This window comes from Melitaea cinxia, chromosome 24 (assembly GCF_905220565.1).
Source record: "Melitaea cinxia chromosome 24, ilMelCinx1.1, whole genome shotgun sequence".
Taxonomy (NCBI): Eukaryota; Metazoa; Arthropoda; class Insecta; order Lepidoptera; family Nymphalidae; genus Melitaea; species Melitaea cinxia.
The window spans coordinates 9,955,736-9,972,971 of NC_059417.1; the positions used below are offsets into that span (position 1 = coordinate 9,955,736).

At 33.4% G+C, this 17,236-nt stretch overlaps 1 protein-coding gene across 1 annotated transcript; it reads left to right on the forward strand.

The window, feature by feature from the left end:
* The first annotated feature begins 1,834 nt into the window (after nucleotides 1–1,834).
* Nucleotides 1,835–9,174, forward strand: LOC123665559 (protein SYS1 homolog). The gene is made up of 4 exons (XM_045599846.1): nucleotides 1,835–1,892; nucleotides 7,459–7,804; nucleotides 8,084–8,205; nucleotides 8,778–9,174. Exons 2-4 carry the CDS (start codon nucleotides 7,625–7,627, stop codon nucleotides 8,965–8,967), a joined length of 492 nt encoding a protein of 163 aa, XP_045455802.1. The 5' UTR covers nucleotides 1,835–1,892; nucleotides 7,459–7,624; the 3' UTR covers nucleotides 8,968–9,174.
* The last annotated feature ends 8,062 nt before the right edge of the window (nucleotides 9,175–17,236 follow it).

A 17,236-nucleotide genomic window follows, 5' to 3' on the forward strand; every position in this document is an offset into this window, starting at 1 on the left:
ATTTCCGTGCTGTCAAAACCCCTTGTTTTACTCAATCGATACAGAGGCTCTCTAATATTAATATTATATGTAGGGAACCCTAAGAACAAAGTAAATCCTTTTTTGTTTTCAAGCGCTTGAATATTTTTAATATTCAAATAATTGTCACCATTTTTATCGCAATGAATCTGGTTTGATTTGATGTTTTTATTACATTAAATAATAACTCCTGTCAAAATTCGTGTAGCAATAATAATATATATAACACATAAACCCCTATCTATTATCACACATCAATACAGGAACGGGATGGTCCTTAATTGCATTAATTTTTAACCAATTAAGAGAAAATAGCTCCGAAACCAAATTTAATATAGCATGGATTCCACGGCAAACGCAAGTAATTAAGCGTAAAGAAAGGCTCCTGCGATCAACCAAGTACTTATCTATTGTCTTGTTATCCTTTTTTTATATAACTAGGTCGGCACACAACCGTACGGCTATCCCGATAGTAAGCGATTACCGTAGCTTATAGGCGTCTGCAATATCAGAAGCATCGAAAATCAATTTCGCGTTGCCGACCCTATCCTCAAAACCTCCCAGGAGCTAGAGTCACCTTACTCACCTATAGGAACACAACACTGCTTGAAAGCTGAATTATTTAGCTGTGATCTTCTGGAAGATCGGGGTACTATTGTGCAAATGTGTCTTATTTGCTACTATTTACTATTTAGTCTTCTCCTTTCTACGAGACTGAGAAATATCTAACCATATTCTATAAATTAACCGGGACAAAAGAAACACACGTTGGCACATGGTTGACCGTTTATTCACACTCAAATTGCAAGTTCTAAATACCCTCCTATACATATAGAAATAATGTTTCTACCTGCAATTTACATATGTATATTACATTGGTGACAAATTTCGAGCTACTTGGCAAAAGTCGACCGCTCCAGCGGGATCGAACCTGCATCTCCGACTGACCGTGTCGGTGTTTTAGCTAATTAAGCTATGGGACGATGTACTCGCCAGATCGAAATTTTTGATATGATGATTTTATATTCGGTCTAAGCGACCATCTCTTCTTCTTCTTTCTTCTTCCTCATGTGTGGGTAACACAAAAATAAAATTGTACAGATAAATGAATGTATTAATATTTTAGGAACCCTTTTAGATAGAGAGATACAAAAAAAATCAGTACATTGACATACGTACGACCTGAAATTTTTGAACCCTTACCTGTTTTTATCTTATACTATTAAACGAGCAATTCTTGTATATATATATATATAATCTGAATCTCGGAAACGGCTCCAACGATTTCCATAAAATTTAGTATATAGGAGGTTTCGGGGGAGATAAATCCATCTAACTAGGATTCATTTTTAGAAAATGGCGTTTTATCCCTGTTTTTAGGGAATGAAAAAATAGCTACAATATCGTTAGAATACGAAGGTAAATTTCGCAACTGTCATTAAAGTTGTAATAGCTCGGTAGGAAATCGGCCGGTCGGGATTAACCGAGGAGATCATGGTTCAAATCCCAATGTCCCTGATCAATTATTTTTTTTTCCTTTTTTTTAATTGCACTCGTTATTTTAAAAAAAAAATATTATTCATATTTTATAAATATGTAATTCGAATTTAAATATGAATTCCAAAAAACACGATTTACTAAAAATACCGAGCTAGGCTCGGTCACCCAGGTACTAATCTTAAATTGCATAAACTATCGTTAAACAATACAAATTATTGATTGTGGTCATACAGCAGACTCTAGATAAGTTATTCTTCTAAGCTTTTGCCAAAATGAAAAATATAGACAATAAAACTACCTATTTGTCATTCGTGTCATTTGGTATTTATTTTGACACTGACAGTGTGATCGATGTAGTGAAGAACGAGATTTCTGTGGAATTTCGCGCTGGTGGTTTTGGCTAACACACGTATTAGAGAGATTTTGGTGTTTTATTTTAATTTCTTTCGTTAATTTACTGTAAAAATAGTCTGTTTTTTATAATCATTGTATTCTACTCTCATTACTGGTTGTTGTAAGTGTTTGTAGTTAGTTATTTATTATTTTTGTAAACTTAAATTTATTTTAGTTTAGAAATAAGTTTTTTAATTCAATATGGAGGTCGATCGACCTCCTGATCCCCCCGATCCTGGGATTTTTAACAATATCCCTGATCCCTCTTTATCTAATTCATCTTCCGAATCTCGTAAACGACCGAATGAACATATTTTAACTGATATAGCATCTAAGAAAATAATTGTCAACCCGGCCACTGCAAATCCGTCCATCCAATCCATTTACGTACACCCATCTTTCTCTGAAGGTCCTAAAAAATACTCAGGTGATGATAAAGGCCCCTTCATCGTTCAGGTGTCGCGGGAAGTAACTGAGCCCTCCTCAGGTACTACTCTCCGTGCGATACAGTTTGGGCAATTTTTACATAAACATAAAATCAGTTCCGTCGTAAAAGACGGAGTGAAAAATCTAGGCAGAAATAAAATCTCTGTTCAATTTGATTCCGCTGATGCAGCTAATTCATTTTTAAATAACCCCATTCTAAGCCACTGCAAATATAATGCCTTTATCCCGACATATAATATTATATCTCGAATGGGTTTAGTTAAAGGAGTTCCCGTGGACTGGTCGATGGAGGAATTCGTCGACTCATTAGAACTTCCGGCTGGATGCGGTGAAGTTGTGAAAGCGAGACGTATGAATCGCAAAGTTCTCAATGAGGGAGTCATCACCTGGGTTCCTACCCAATCCATAGTTTTGACCTTTAGGGGACAAATATTGCCCACTAAAATCTTCTCCTATCACACTGCCCTTCCTGTAGAAACCTACAACCTTCCTACTATCATGTGTCTCAGTTGCTGCCGCTACGGGCATGTTAAAAATCAATGCAGATCGAAACCGAGGTGCTACAAATGTTCACAGCAACATGGTGGAGATTCATGTGATGTCACTAAGGACAATGCTTCTTGTGTTCATTGCTCAGGAACGCATTTCGCTACAGACAAAGGTTGCCCTGAGTATTCGCGACAACACTCGATTAAATTAGAAATGGCCGCTAGTAATAGTTCATATTTCGAAGCATCCACTAAATTTCCTCCTGTTCGTAGATCCTACGCGGAGATAACTAAAGAAGTATCCTCCCCGTCCTTACATATTTCTCTAAACCCCCACAATGCCAGCCCTTCCTCAAACAATTCCATCTCCTCCTACCGCAAAAGCGTAGTCCGTTCTGCTCGCCCCTCTTCCGCTCTTGGGAAAGGGTACGATAGACAAGCCCACCAAGCCATTATTGGCAGCTGTCCTTCCACCACTCCTAACGGTTGCGCTATTAATGAAAACAATAACACTCCTTCCTTTAGAAACTCCTCAAACCTTTTAGAAATGCTTACTGAACTCATCCTTAGTATGGTTGTTTCATGCAGTGATGTTCCCCTACCGTCCAACGTTGCCCTAAACCTTTCCAAACTAGCTAATTTTGCTAATAATGTTTCCGACCAGCTTCCTTCAGTGGAACTGCCAGAGCATTCGTCCTAAAAAACATGAACTCATTTCCCTCATCAATCAGCATAGTCCGTCCATTATTGCCATCTCTGAAACGTGGTTAGTTCCTGGTTCTCGGTTTCGGGTCCCAGGTTTCTCCTGTTTGAGAGATGACAGAAGTGATGGATATGCAGGTTGTGCCCTTTTTATCCGCCATTTTATCCCATTTTCTCAAATCCCCCTCCCTCCCAGCCAGCACTTTAGTGCTGTTGCTGTGAGATCCTTAAACATTTCTATCCTTTCTATATATATACCTCATCCTTCTTCTTCCCTTTTTCCAGATCTTCACTCTGTCTTTTCTATACTACCTCCTCCTGTCCTTATAATGGGTGACTTTAACGCTCATCACACTGCATGGGGCTGTCATTCCTGCGATAGATATGCTCACTTATTGGTGGACATTGTTGATGATGCCAATCTTTGCATCCTTAATGATGGTTCCCCTACTCGTAGGGTTTTCCCTTCGCAAAACCCCGGGTCTGCAGTAGATTTGTCCTTATCGTCTCCCTCTCTTGCTTCACAACTTTCATGGAATATCCTTTCTTCCACTTTTGGCAGTGACCACTTTCCTATCGTCTTATCTCTTAATCAAAGTTCCACTTCTTCTATTATCTCAAATCCTAATCCCCTATTAAAATATTCCCTCAAAAATGTAAATTGGTCTGACTTTGCCAGTTCTGTTGATGACATATTGGACGCTATCCCAGGTTTTATAGGTGTTGAAAATGTCATTCTCTGTTACGAATCATTTGTCAATGCTCTTACAACTGCCGCCGATTTTCATTTTCCTAAAAAACATTTTCCCAAAAAACAGGTGCTTTCCACTCCCTGGTGGGATGAGGAATGCACTCGTGTATCTAAACAAAGAACAGAGGCAGAGTCTATGTATTCTGTGTCTATGTCCCCTTCTAATTTTTTACATTATAAACGGTTAGACGCTAAATTGAAAAGATTAGTGTCTAAAAAGAAAAAATGCTGCTGGGTTGATTTTTGTGAATCACTTTCTCCGCGATCTCCTTCTTCAGTAGTTTGGGCAAAACTTAAAAAATTTCGTCGTTCCCTCATTTCAAGTAATAATTCTTCTAATGATCCATCAGAATGGCTTAACAATTTTGCTGACAAACTTGCTCCTCCCTTTGTTCCTCACCAGAACAACTTTCTTCCTTCTCTTCCAAAACCTATCTCAGACGAAATGGATGCTCCATTTTCCTTCTCTGAGCTCCAGTGTGCTTTGTCTGGGCTTACAGACTCCTCACCTGGAGAAGATGGCATTCCCTACTCTTTTATAAAAAACTTAAATCATAAATCTCAGGTTATATTTTTAAACATAATTAATGGATTTTATACAACAGGCGTTCTTCCAGACTCTTGGAAAACACAAATAGTTTTACCAATTTTAAAACCAGGCAAAAATCCGTCAGATTCAAATTCCTACAGACCCATCGCCCTTTCATCTACTTTAGCGAAAATTACAGAGCATCTGTTGAAGAACCGTTTGGAATGGGTAATGGAAAGTAGAAATATTCTCTCTCCCTCTCAATTTGGCTTTCGAAAGGGACTGAGCACAATGGATAGTCTCAGCATTCTCACCACAGATATTCGAATAGCCTTTGCAAAAGGAGAGTACCTTGTGGGTGTATTCCTAGACATAAATTCTGCATATGACAATGTTCTTCTCGCGGTACTCAGGCAAAAACTGCATCAGCTGGGTATTCCACCGAGGATGATACATTTCATATGTAATTTACTTTTCTGCAGATCAATATCTGTAAGATTCCAAAACGTCTCTCTTCCCCCCAGACTTGTCTGGAAAGGTCTCCCTCAAGGCTCCGTCCTTAGCCCTTTACTTTATAGTATCTACACCTCTGATCTCGAATTATCTGTCAACAATTTTTGCAACATTTTACAATACGCTGATGACATTGCCATATATTATCGATCAAATTCAGTCGATGATATCACATTTAGGGTTAACTCTGCTTTGCATTATCTAGGCCAGTGGCTGTCTGACCATGGCTTATCTTTATCGATAACCAAAAGCCAGGCAGTTGCTTTCTCTAGAAAAAGAATCGTCCCTGTCTTCGATTTTCATTATGGAGGTCAGCGCATTGACCTCGTAGATAAGGCTAAATTTCTGGGAGTTATTCTCGATAACCGACTTAATGGACTTTCTCATACAGAGCATATTCTTAAAAAATGTGAAAAAGGTATCAATGCCCTTCGGGCAGTTTCAGGCGTTTGGTGGGGAGCTCACCCATATTCTCAAAAACTCCTCTACAATGCCATAGTTCGTAGCCATATGGACTATGGTTTATTCGTTTTAGACCCTATTATTAAATCAACTTCAGAAAAACTAAATAAAATACAATACAAATGCCTTAGAATCATTCTGGGTGCTATGAAATCTACACCTACGAATGCTCTGCAGGTTGAATGCGTTGACCCTCCGTTGCAAATAAGGAGACAATTCCTTTGTGATCGGTTTGTCAGCAAAATGTTACAGCTATCTTCACATCCTCTTTGGAGTCGTTTAAGCGAACTATCACAAATTCACAATCCCAACAAACCCGAATCATGTCTTTTGAATAGCTTCCTGTACTTTACTAAACTTCCAAATCCATATATTCAACTGCCTATAAATCCTCTTTTTTCTATTCCCTATAAAGCCCTTGTATATCGTCCTGTCATTGTTACGAACCTTGGTCTTATCAAAGGTTCCCCGAACACTAAGTCTCTCTTTAATTATGTAGTTCATCAAAATTGGTCCGATCATCTACTTATTTATACCGATGCGTCTAAACTGTCTGCAGATAGCTGCGTTGGCGCAGCCTGCTGGATCCCAAAATTCAAAATTATTTTACAGTTTAAGTGCCCGCCTGAATCATCGGTCTTCACCGGTGAAGCAGTCGCTATTTTGGAAGCTATTTTATATGCCCACTCCCATGATTTAAGACAAACCGTAATTTTGACTGACTCCTTAAGTTGCCTATTAGCAATTAAGGAAAACCCGTTTCGTAGCAGAAAAAGATTTGTCATTATTTTAAAGATCAGGGAAGTTTTGTTTTTATGTCATCAGAAAGGATTGCAGATCACTCTTGTTTGGATTCCCAGTCACTCTGATATTCCCGGCAACGAGACTGCGGATTCATGTGCCAAATCTGCCATCCAAATCGGCTCCCATGCTCACTATAAAAATTTCTGTTATGATCTTGGTGTTGCAGCGAATACTCGGTTGGCCAATTCGTGGACATCATCTTGGATATCATCCAAAATGGTAAAAGGTAAATACTATGCGAGCCTGCAACCAGAAATCCCTAGACGACCATGGTTTTTCCGTTTTAGACACGCCGATCGCTGGGTCACTTCGACCATTTGCAGGTTGCGTTTAGGTCACGCGTGCACACCCAGACATCTCGCAAAAATTAGAGTACGGGACCATTCACTCTGTGAATGCGGTTTAGATGAAGGATCCCCATCCCATATCCTGTTTAATTGCCCCAAACTCCTTCATCCGTTGTATGACGTACTCCCTCCTGAAGTTCCCCGCCCTATAAATGTTGAATCTTTATTAATGTTTGTGTTTAGTCCTCTGTGTTCGTTTTTATGTAAATATATTAAATATAATAAAATTAAATTGTAAATATTACAATGTATATATATATATATATATATTTAGTACAATGTTATATACTTATAAATATTTTTATATTTTTGTACATTTTGAGAGTATTGTGAATAAATACATACTATTTTCGTGTATTTTCAAAATTTTACTAAATTGTATTCTCAAATCCACCGAAATAATATCAATCTCCGTCGTGTGTTCTCCATCCCACGTGACATTGGCGAAATGATATGTGTCAAACTGACACAACTAAAAGCCATTAAGCAAAGAACTGAACTGAGATTTCTGTGATCTTGCAATACAAAACGAAATAGCGAAACGAAACGATTTATACTGATTGCACTTGCTTTATTTGTTTAAAACAGATGATAAAACACTCCACACGAACCACGTTAAACGTTTTTAATGGATGTGCGAACTTAACTAGTGTAATATTGAGTGAAAAATATGTCGAAAATAAAGAAATTAACAGGCTCTTTCCGCTATACGCATTGGGACCCATGTCTTATAATTTCACAAATAGTGGCAATGCAGTTTGTTCTTTACCTCACACTTTGTATCTTGATAGCTGTGATGCAGGATCTGACGTCTTCGACGAGAACTTTGGACCATCTCTTTCAGTATCATGTAAGAATTTGAAACATTGGTTCATAATTTATACTTTTATAATATTATTTAAAATACCTGATGTAGTGGTGCGTGTAGTCAGTTAAATCCTTCTGTTACATGGAGAAGAGACCTTTGCCGAACAGTAGATCATATACCCAAAAGTATATAATTCACCTAAACCCAGCGTAATAATGAAACCATTAAGCCTAGAATTATACAGCGAGGTCACAGTGTGTCAACCGACTAGTTTGTATAAGTTGTTTCATATTTTATTATAATATTTTATATTTCTTACAGGAAATACATGTCAAAGACAATGAAGGCAGATCAGTAATCCTGGCATTTGTTTTGAACGCCATTATAGGAGCTTTAGTACTGTGGACTTTAGTGGGGAGAACCAAGTTGTGCTTGGATTTTAGGTAAAGAATTATATTTTGGACTTAATTGATGTAGCTTTGAGAATAGTCTACATACATATAATAGAACTTTGTTAGCAGAAAGTTAATACTTTTAACCATAGGCTGTGTCAGTTCAGAGTTCAACTTATCTATGTATTTCATCCAGATATGGCCAAACTAGTATGATTGACTCACATCCATCCCAAAAAATTGTAGTTTTTTTTTTATGTCACTAGGTCGGCAAACAAGCGTACGGCTAACCTGATGGTAAGCGATTACCGTAGCTTATAGACGCCTGCAACACCAGAAGCATCGCAAGCGCGTTGCCGGCCCAATCCCCAATCCCCCCAGGTGCTCTGGTCACCTTACTCACCAACGGGAACACAATACTGCTTGAAAACAGTATTATTTTGCTGTGATCTTCTGTGAGGTCGAGGTACTACCCCAGTCGAGCTGCTCCATATTTTGGGCAGGGAATTCCTGCTGTGCCCTACCTCAGTAAAAAACAGTCCAGACAATTTTCTTTACTTTTACACATACTTACATAGTTAGCAATGAATTATTATTTATATTGTTTTGGTTTCTCATTTCAGTTGCACCTTCTATGGTATACACTTACTATTCTGCTGGGTGTACAACGGAAGTTTCCCCACTACATTTTCCTGGTGGGCGCTTAATATAGCCTGTGCAGCGATCACATGCGTCGCCGGAGAGTTTCTGTGCCTCCGTACCGAGTTGCAGGCGATACCTCTCAGTAATATCGGAGCTAAAGTGGATTTATGAAAGTTAAGTTATACTGCAATTTTTACATAACGGACTTACTAGTTATGGTGTCCCATGAAAGAATTACTATGCTTACTTTACTGCCGTAATCACACATCAATACATTCATATCAATGCTGTAGAACAAAAATGAATGTTGTGGCCGTCTTAAAGAGTTGTACACTGTTATACTAAGCCATAGGTGCTTAATAAATAATTAAATTAGAACATATGTCCAAATTAACCAGCTGATGTAAGCCATTCAGTCAGACATTCTAAGTTACTATCATTTAATAGGTTAAGAATGTATGCTACCTCAAATTGCTTATTTTCCACTCGGCAGGATATCAATATCTTCCAAACTACTGAATATTTAAGTTTGAAATTTATGTATGGTAAAGTTCAGGACATAAACTATCTTTGGAATCTTTTATCTTTGGATTTGAGATTAAGCATGGTAATTGAAATAAGTATGAAGAACATTTTATATGTTGCATTGTTTTAAAAATAACTATTGGTAATGTTTGTGGGGCGAAAATACATATAATTCGCGCGATAAACAACCAAGCGCTCTCAATTCTCATGTGTTTTTAGTACGGGTGAAATCTGAATTCGAGCTGAGGTAGTGTAGCCCCTTAAGAGGTGTAAGTTAATGACAGCGATGAGTCAATATTTTCTTATGAATAGATTATTTGTTGGGAGTTTAATTCTAAAGTTATAAACTAAATATCAGTGAGTTAGAACATAAAAAAGTGATTTATAATTTTTAGTTTTGTTTGTATAATATTTTGATACTTGGAAGGCAGAACTGTAGCTGGAAATAATAATGCTAAGCGGAAGATGAATAATTCAAACTATTTCCTTTTTTTTGTGTAAATAAATAATAAATTCAGAATGATTAGCAATAAATATTACAATAATGTATGTGAATAGTCTGCTTTAGAATTTAATTTAAGAATTATGAGATATGTTAGTTTCGAAAAAGGTTGTGTAATAAGATTTAAAAAAAAAATCACTGTATTATATTTGAATGTTACCTTTACCTAGACTTGTTTATATATCATAGGATCTTTTAATTGGTTCATCAGTTCACATAACTTATTCGTTATTTTTTTTCTTTTCATTGGTTATTGATGAGCTATCTATTATATTATATATTCAACACTATCCATCAGATACTTCTATTTACAGCTTTTTAAATATAAAAATTTTAGTTATTCGAAATAACTAAAAGCTACCGGTAAAATCTATCAATAACTTATGCGTGTGGCGATTACCAGAGATGAAACAAACCCTTACTGTCCTTAATTGATATTTAAGCATTACCTCAGTGTTAATTTTTTGTGTGTAAATAACTAAGAATATGAATTTATGTTTATAATGTAAGGTAAGGCTAAATTTATATTTAAGGTTCACTAAGGTTCTAAGGTTTAATTTCTGTTTCAATAATTTTTGTATTTCAGAATTCTAAAATAATTAAACTCCTAATAGTGTAAAGATACTCTGTGGTGTAAACAGGTGATAAATATTGTATATTATCAAGATTAATAATTATTAAATTATATTTATTGTTATAATAATTGTAAATAATAAATATAAAACCTTTTTGAAACCACCATTGTTTATCATTTTAAATTATGAAAGGTCACTATTAAAACTTAAAATATGTAATTGAATATGTAGGCAGTGAGTAAACTATTTCCTATAGCTTTCGAAGCACATAAACAATAGCATAATAATAAAGCACATAAAGTTATATACCTACCAAAAAAAAACCTTTAATTTTTTAACCGACTTTAAAAAAGGAGGAGGTTACTCAACTCGACTGTATATATATTTATGTATGTTCGGGAATAATTTTGTCGTTTATGAACCGATTTTGATAATAATTTTTTTGTTGGAAAGGAGATTTCCCAAGGGTGGTATCATGATAAAGAAACCAAGATCCGATAAAGGAATCCCAGAGAAATCGAGGGGAACCCTCTAAAATCGTAGTGACGACTACTGCTTTTGTTAATTTTTTTCGTCTATTTATGTTGTATTACTTTTCGATGTAATTGAAATCGGTTTTTTTTTCGTTTGCTAGCAAAAACAATTGTACTAAGAACATTCAACAGTGTTTTCGAAGCCTACTGTAACAAGGTAATTTTTGGTTCGTAACATTTCATTGGACAAAAATAAAACTCAACATTGAATATAAAGATATATTTAATAAACAAATCAACAAGTAAAGCAACGAAATATCGTATATCACAATGTTAAAAATACCTCTAGCATAAAGCCAAGTTTACGCCTACACTAGTCACTTACAAAGGCGTGCAGCTAAAGAATACAGAATAAGATATATTTTGGTGTTATAATTTACTCACGTCATTTCAAAAAAAAAAAAAGATTCGATATCTATTGATTAAAAGAAATGATATTATTGTGTCACTTTTACAAAACTAAAGAAAAGCAATTCATTTACTTTTAGATAAATAATAATAATTATTCTTTCTATATTTCTATATTTTATTAATTCTTGCACTGTGTTCCCCGCTATATGACACTCTCTCTCATGAACATTGGTTGACTGGAAGAGATCTCTTCTAGAGATAAGTCCATCTTTGCCATCAACTTTTTGTATAATTTTTCTGTACATTATTTTTAGTGCAATAAAGTATATATATAATAATAAATGTATTCACCCCTTTTAACATAATATTTTACAACACTTCAAGTATCATAATTCAAAAAAAAAAAAAAAAAAGAGAATAAGTCAACTTTGGCAGCCATATTAGTGATACAGCTGCCTGCTAGATCTTAACATGTAGGTAGGTATATTAATGACTTATTTCTGAAAGACTGAGGGCCTGTTTCACCATTTGTGGATAACGATATTTGACGAATGATGATATCCAATAGAAAGTTTTTGATGTATTATTATTTTTCACCATCGAATCCCACTGTATTTATATTTCTATTCGCAAAAATGAATCTGAAAGCTGTAGTTTATTAATTGAGGTGAAACAGGCCCTAATTGTCTATTCTGCCTCCTACTGTTATAGTTTAATCGAAACTTATTCGCAGGTTAAATTTAATCCACAACTAGTGAAACAGGTCCTGAATAACGTCAATATTTGTTTAAACATAAATTTAATTAATAAGGATCATTGAATAACAATCTAATTCAAGCTAAAATTTATATAAAAATTAAAATTTATTTTTTACTATTTAGTCTCTTAGGTATTAGTAATAAAATAAACGTGAGTTTTTATATTTTATATATGATCGTGCACTAGCGTTTTATATTTTTATGAGGTGCATGTCTTTTACATTACATTTCTAATTACAGTATTACAATTTTCAACTAACGATTTTACAAAAATACTTCTTAGAAGATCTAAGCGTATTCAATCATTGCCAATCTTAAGCCACGTTTCTGTATTGAAAAACGATTCGTTTTGGTCACAAAATAGAAAGTTACCGTAACGTAAGGTACAGTTAACGAATCGTAAATTAAAGTAAAAAAACCGTAAGTTAAACTTAACGAATCGTTTTTGGATATAGGAACCAGTCCACTGCGACGTGTCTGATACGGTAAAGACACAAGTTAGTGAATACATTTTGTAGTACTAAGGGTCAATACCATACCAGTACTAACATCGATGACATTGACTGAACACATTACCGTAATGAATTTAGGCATTGGCAGTTAAAATATATTAGGCTACACAAAAAGCGACCGTATTGCTTATAAATCAAGTTATAATTTCGCTGATAGACATATAACAAAAAAGTCACACATGTGCATAATATACAGAAACGTTTTAATTTCGTTAACGTTTATCACACATCACACATTTACAGGAAGATAGTTTTATTGTTCAACGCGTACATTCGTTATTCTAATAATAGCCTTTAAGTTTTATTCTATTGCAAAACAATAATATTTTGTAGATATATATATATATATATATATATATATATATTGTACCAATGATCAGTAAGTGTTACTGATAACTCACTAATAAATATAATATCAAGAACCACCATAGCCACCTTAGGAATATATATTTAGTGACAATCTACCACATACCAGGATGTAATTTTTAAATATAGTCAATATCTTTTCTAAATTCCTTCCAGGTAATCTTTATAAAATTCCGCCTGTAATATCCCACTGCTGGCATAAGCCTCTTTCTCCATGTAGGAGAAGGATTGGAGCTTCGATTCGAGCTAAAATCGTATCGATTTGTTATGAGGCTATTTTGTAGAACAGGTCCAAATTTAAAGATGATTTCTGTATGAAATTACATTATACTTGGTTTGAAAGAAATTTGATTCCAATCCTCATCAAAAACAACTCAAGTTTGTTCAAAAAGTATTTTTTTATTAAAATCACTTTAAAAAATTCAAATATAAGTCATTTAGCTTCAGCAGAACATTTATAATACATTTTAATATAATGTATGACACAAGTTATATTAATAAATAAATATATTACAACATACACACATGGTCGACTGTTCCTAAGGTAAGCAACCTAATACTTGTGTTATAGGTAACAGCCAACTATATTATTATATTATTAACTGATTTTTTTATAAAATACATAGAATTATTACCAAAGACACTAATATTTTTAAAATAAATAATAATTTTTTGACATGTATAACTTTTTTAAATATAAATGGATGATTTGAATGTTATAATGAAAATGTATTATTGATATATTTTAGATGTATTCATAAGATATTTTCGTTAATGAAGTAAATTTGGACGTATATATTTTTTTATTTTATCGGCAGTGTAAAATTTTTATTTGAATACAAAATAATATGAATAGCATGATTCACATTTTAATATTTTTAAAGATGAAACCAAAATATTCGAATATTTAAGACATCTGAATAAAATCATATTAAAATAATTAAATATAATTTTTTATTATATTTTAAAAATACTGCAATAATAATATTGTTTTGAAATAAACGACATTAACATTAAAATATCTAAGATTTGAAATTTGAATTAATTTAAAGATGAAAATTTCTAAAATATGTAATAAAATTTAATTTCAATACTCGTAATTATCATACAATTTAATTAGAAGAAAATAATATATTATATAAAAAATTACGAATTTAATACCCGTTACTATTGCCGCTTTCGTTCGGTTACTATATTCATAAAACCAATTGTTTTGTTTACGAACCGTTCTATTTCGAACACCAATTGTTTGTAATTTAACCGTGCATCACTATAACGAATTGTTGTTTAAGATAGGAACTGAGCTAACCGTTTCTATATTTAAAAATCATCGCACGCTTATGTCACGTTAAAAATTTAACGGTTTGTAGCGAAACGAATCGTTTTCTGAATATTGTAACCCTGCCTAAGTCTCCGTTCCTATACTCAAAAACAACTAATGATTAAGTCGGGTTCTAAATTTAACGACTCGTAAGCAAAAACAATCGTTTTGTATACAGGAACCGGGTTTAGAGATAGAGATTTAAGATTTTAAGATACATACATTACAAGACATTTAATTTATCTAAATAGCAAATAATTGGACTCATATTATTGCTTAAAAATTAATACCTAGGAAGACGAGTCTGATACGTTTATCTTAATATATAATTACATTTATTTGCTTTATATGTAAAGAGAACTGTTTTATACAAGGCCGTCAAGGCCTGTCTGATTTACATACTTTTTAATTATTGAAAGACTGTCAAATGTCAAATCTGACGTTTGAGTTTTTCTTCATCTTTTATAATTGGACTCCTATAGGAATTGGCAAAGTCAGAGTGTTTTCCCTGAATTACTTTTGAAGACTCTGCTTATAAGATTAGCGTTGTGATATACTACAAGGTTATGTACGGTTTGCTTCACACCACTTATTCGTGTAGACGTTTGAGTTTGTCAGTTGTTGGTGCAATTTAAATTTAACGTCAATGATGTTTAGCACACAAATGATTTAAAATCAGTTTTTTATTATTCAAACGAATATTTTTTGAGGTAGCTATTTATTTTTGAGTATTTATTGGTAAGCGAATATTGATTCTATTTAATAAAGCGATTACCACAAAAAAAAAAAAAAAAAAAAAAACATACGAAGGTCAAAATTATAGATTTTAAGATTGGTATAAAAACATTACCTTTGTAAGGATAATTTAAATTATCATGGCGACACAAGACTTTGAGAATGCGTCTATTTGCTTTTCATAACTAACTAACATTCTTTGATAACATTGTATCATTTTGTAAAACTGCATTTACTTGCCTGCATTTTGTATTATCATTATAAATATATCATTAATAATCTTTCAAATGATAGCTGATATATAATATTGGGAAAACATAGTTTTTTTTTGCAACCTACTTGCAATCTGCCTTTTTGGCATTTGACATGCAATGAAAAATATAATAAAATTTGGAGACTCTTTCGACTTCTAACGTAAATATAACTAACTATAATAAATAAGATTACATTTTTATAGCCTTAAAGTTAATCGTCAATATAATATAACAAGTAATTAAAAAGATAAAATAATCAATTTCTTTAACAATCTCAAAGGTATAACCGTATTTTGCTGATAGTGTGAAAACGCGTATAAGTAAAATTGAATTCTCGATATGTATATTGGTACGCTTGTAGCGGCCGGGCTTAGTTGGAGGGACGTGGAGCGAGAGGCACAGGACAGGAGCGGATGGAGACGTCTCACGAGGGCCCTTTGTACCACTGGGGTACCTTAGGACAGCAACACAACACACATATTGGTACGCTTATAAATTTCGAATGACGATTGAATCAAAATGGCGACAATTGGATCAAATTAGATTTTTGACAAGGTTTATATAAAAGACATATGGCTTTACGAATCTATATAAGATTTGCTGACCCAGCCGAATAAAAATGAGTCATAAAATGGGTACCCTAACGCTAAACTTAATAAACTGCTGGATAAATTCTACCTGTGTTTAGTTCTCTAAAACTTTGTTGATGGTTCTTATGTAATTTAAAAAAATAATAATAATAATAATAGTAGAAAAAGCCATGATTTATTCATTCATTAATTTAGTTCAATGGTTTTCAATGGTTCCAAAATAACAAAGATAATTTCGCCAATGACTTTATCATACGCGTTTTCAAACTATCAATATAATAAAAAAAAAAAAAACACGTTTGACGCTATTTTTTTAAAAGAGGTAACTTTGTTAATTATTAAAATTAATATTATATACTATATATATGGTATTTACGCTTGTTCGTAATCTTTAAATAATATTCTAATTTTGGTAACATTTCGAGTATATTCTGTTCAAATTTGTGTACTTAGATACTGTATTAGCAAAATAATTTTCGTTTCGTTTAATTACAAAAAAAAAAAATGATGCCATAATTAAAAAAATTTCAAACATCAATTGACGTTTTTTTTTTTCGAAATAATATATTTTTCTTTTGTAGACTTATGTGAAATAAAACATTGCGTATCGTGAATAGGTGCACTACGCTATGGAATAATATTTAGCATTATTAATAAATTGACACACAAAAACTGAAAACAGAACTTAAGATTATAATGAAAACTTCCTAAGAATACAATGAAAATTTTTATATGTCAACATTAGAACAATGTCATAAAGGTTATCACGTAATCCCACAAAGTATACTAGATACAAGGAGTCCAAACGGTATAGTATTCACTGTACACAATAATAGACCCAGATCTTAGTTCTCTTTTCCGCCACTGGCTACGCTGAAATTTAGGACGTGCCGACGCTATTATTAAATGTTGAATTTAATTAATTTAAATATAAAATATTAATTTATTTAATTTAATAAAATTTCCCGTGTAAGGATTTAAGCGAGTACTTCTTGAAAAATGGCGCGCTCTAGTGGCAAAATTAGAACTAAAATTCTGTCCCCTAAATTGAGACCATCCGTTCAACATTACGTTCGGACTCCTTGTATCTATACTTCGTGGAAATCAGGAAATTTTGACACTTAACCTTCAAGATATTTGATTTATATTCAATTATTAAATTAGTATGTGTTTTATATTAACTTTTACCGGACTTTAAAACCAATAACTTTTTTTTATACAATTAGGTCGGCGAACAAGCGTACGGGCCCACCTGATGGTAAGCGATTACCGTAGCTTATAGACGTCTGCAATACTAAAAGCATCGCAAGCGCGTTGCCGACTTTAAACTTGAACTTATACTCAGCTTTGTAAATATTTTATTGAAAGGTATATTTTTTTTAATGATCAGTTAGTACCAGGTTCAGTAAAAAGGGATA

What these genes read in the sequence shown, in the direction of transcription:
- LOC123665559 (XM_045599846.1), top strand. Translation starts at nt 7,625, where the DNA reads ATGTCGAAAATAAAGAAATTAACAGGCTCTTTCCGCTATACGCATTGG. An exon ending in ACCATCTCTTTCAGTATCAT is followed by an intron (nt 7,805 to 8,083) that starts GTAAGAATTTGA and finishes TATTTCTTACAG; the next exon opens with GAAATACATGTCAAAGACAA. An exon ending in AAGTTGTGCTTGGATTTTAG is followed by an intron (nt 8,206 to 8,777) that starts GTAAAGAATTAT and finishes TTCTCATTTCAG; the next exon opens with TTGCACCTTCTATGGTATAC.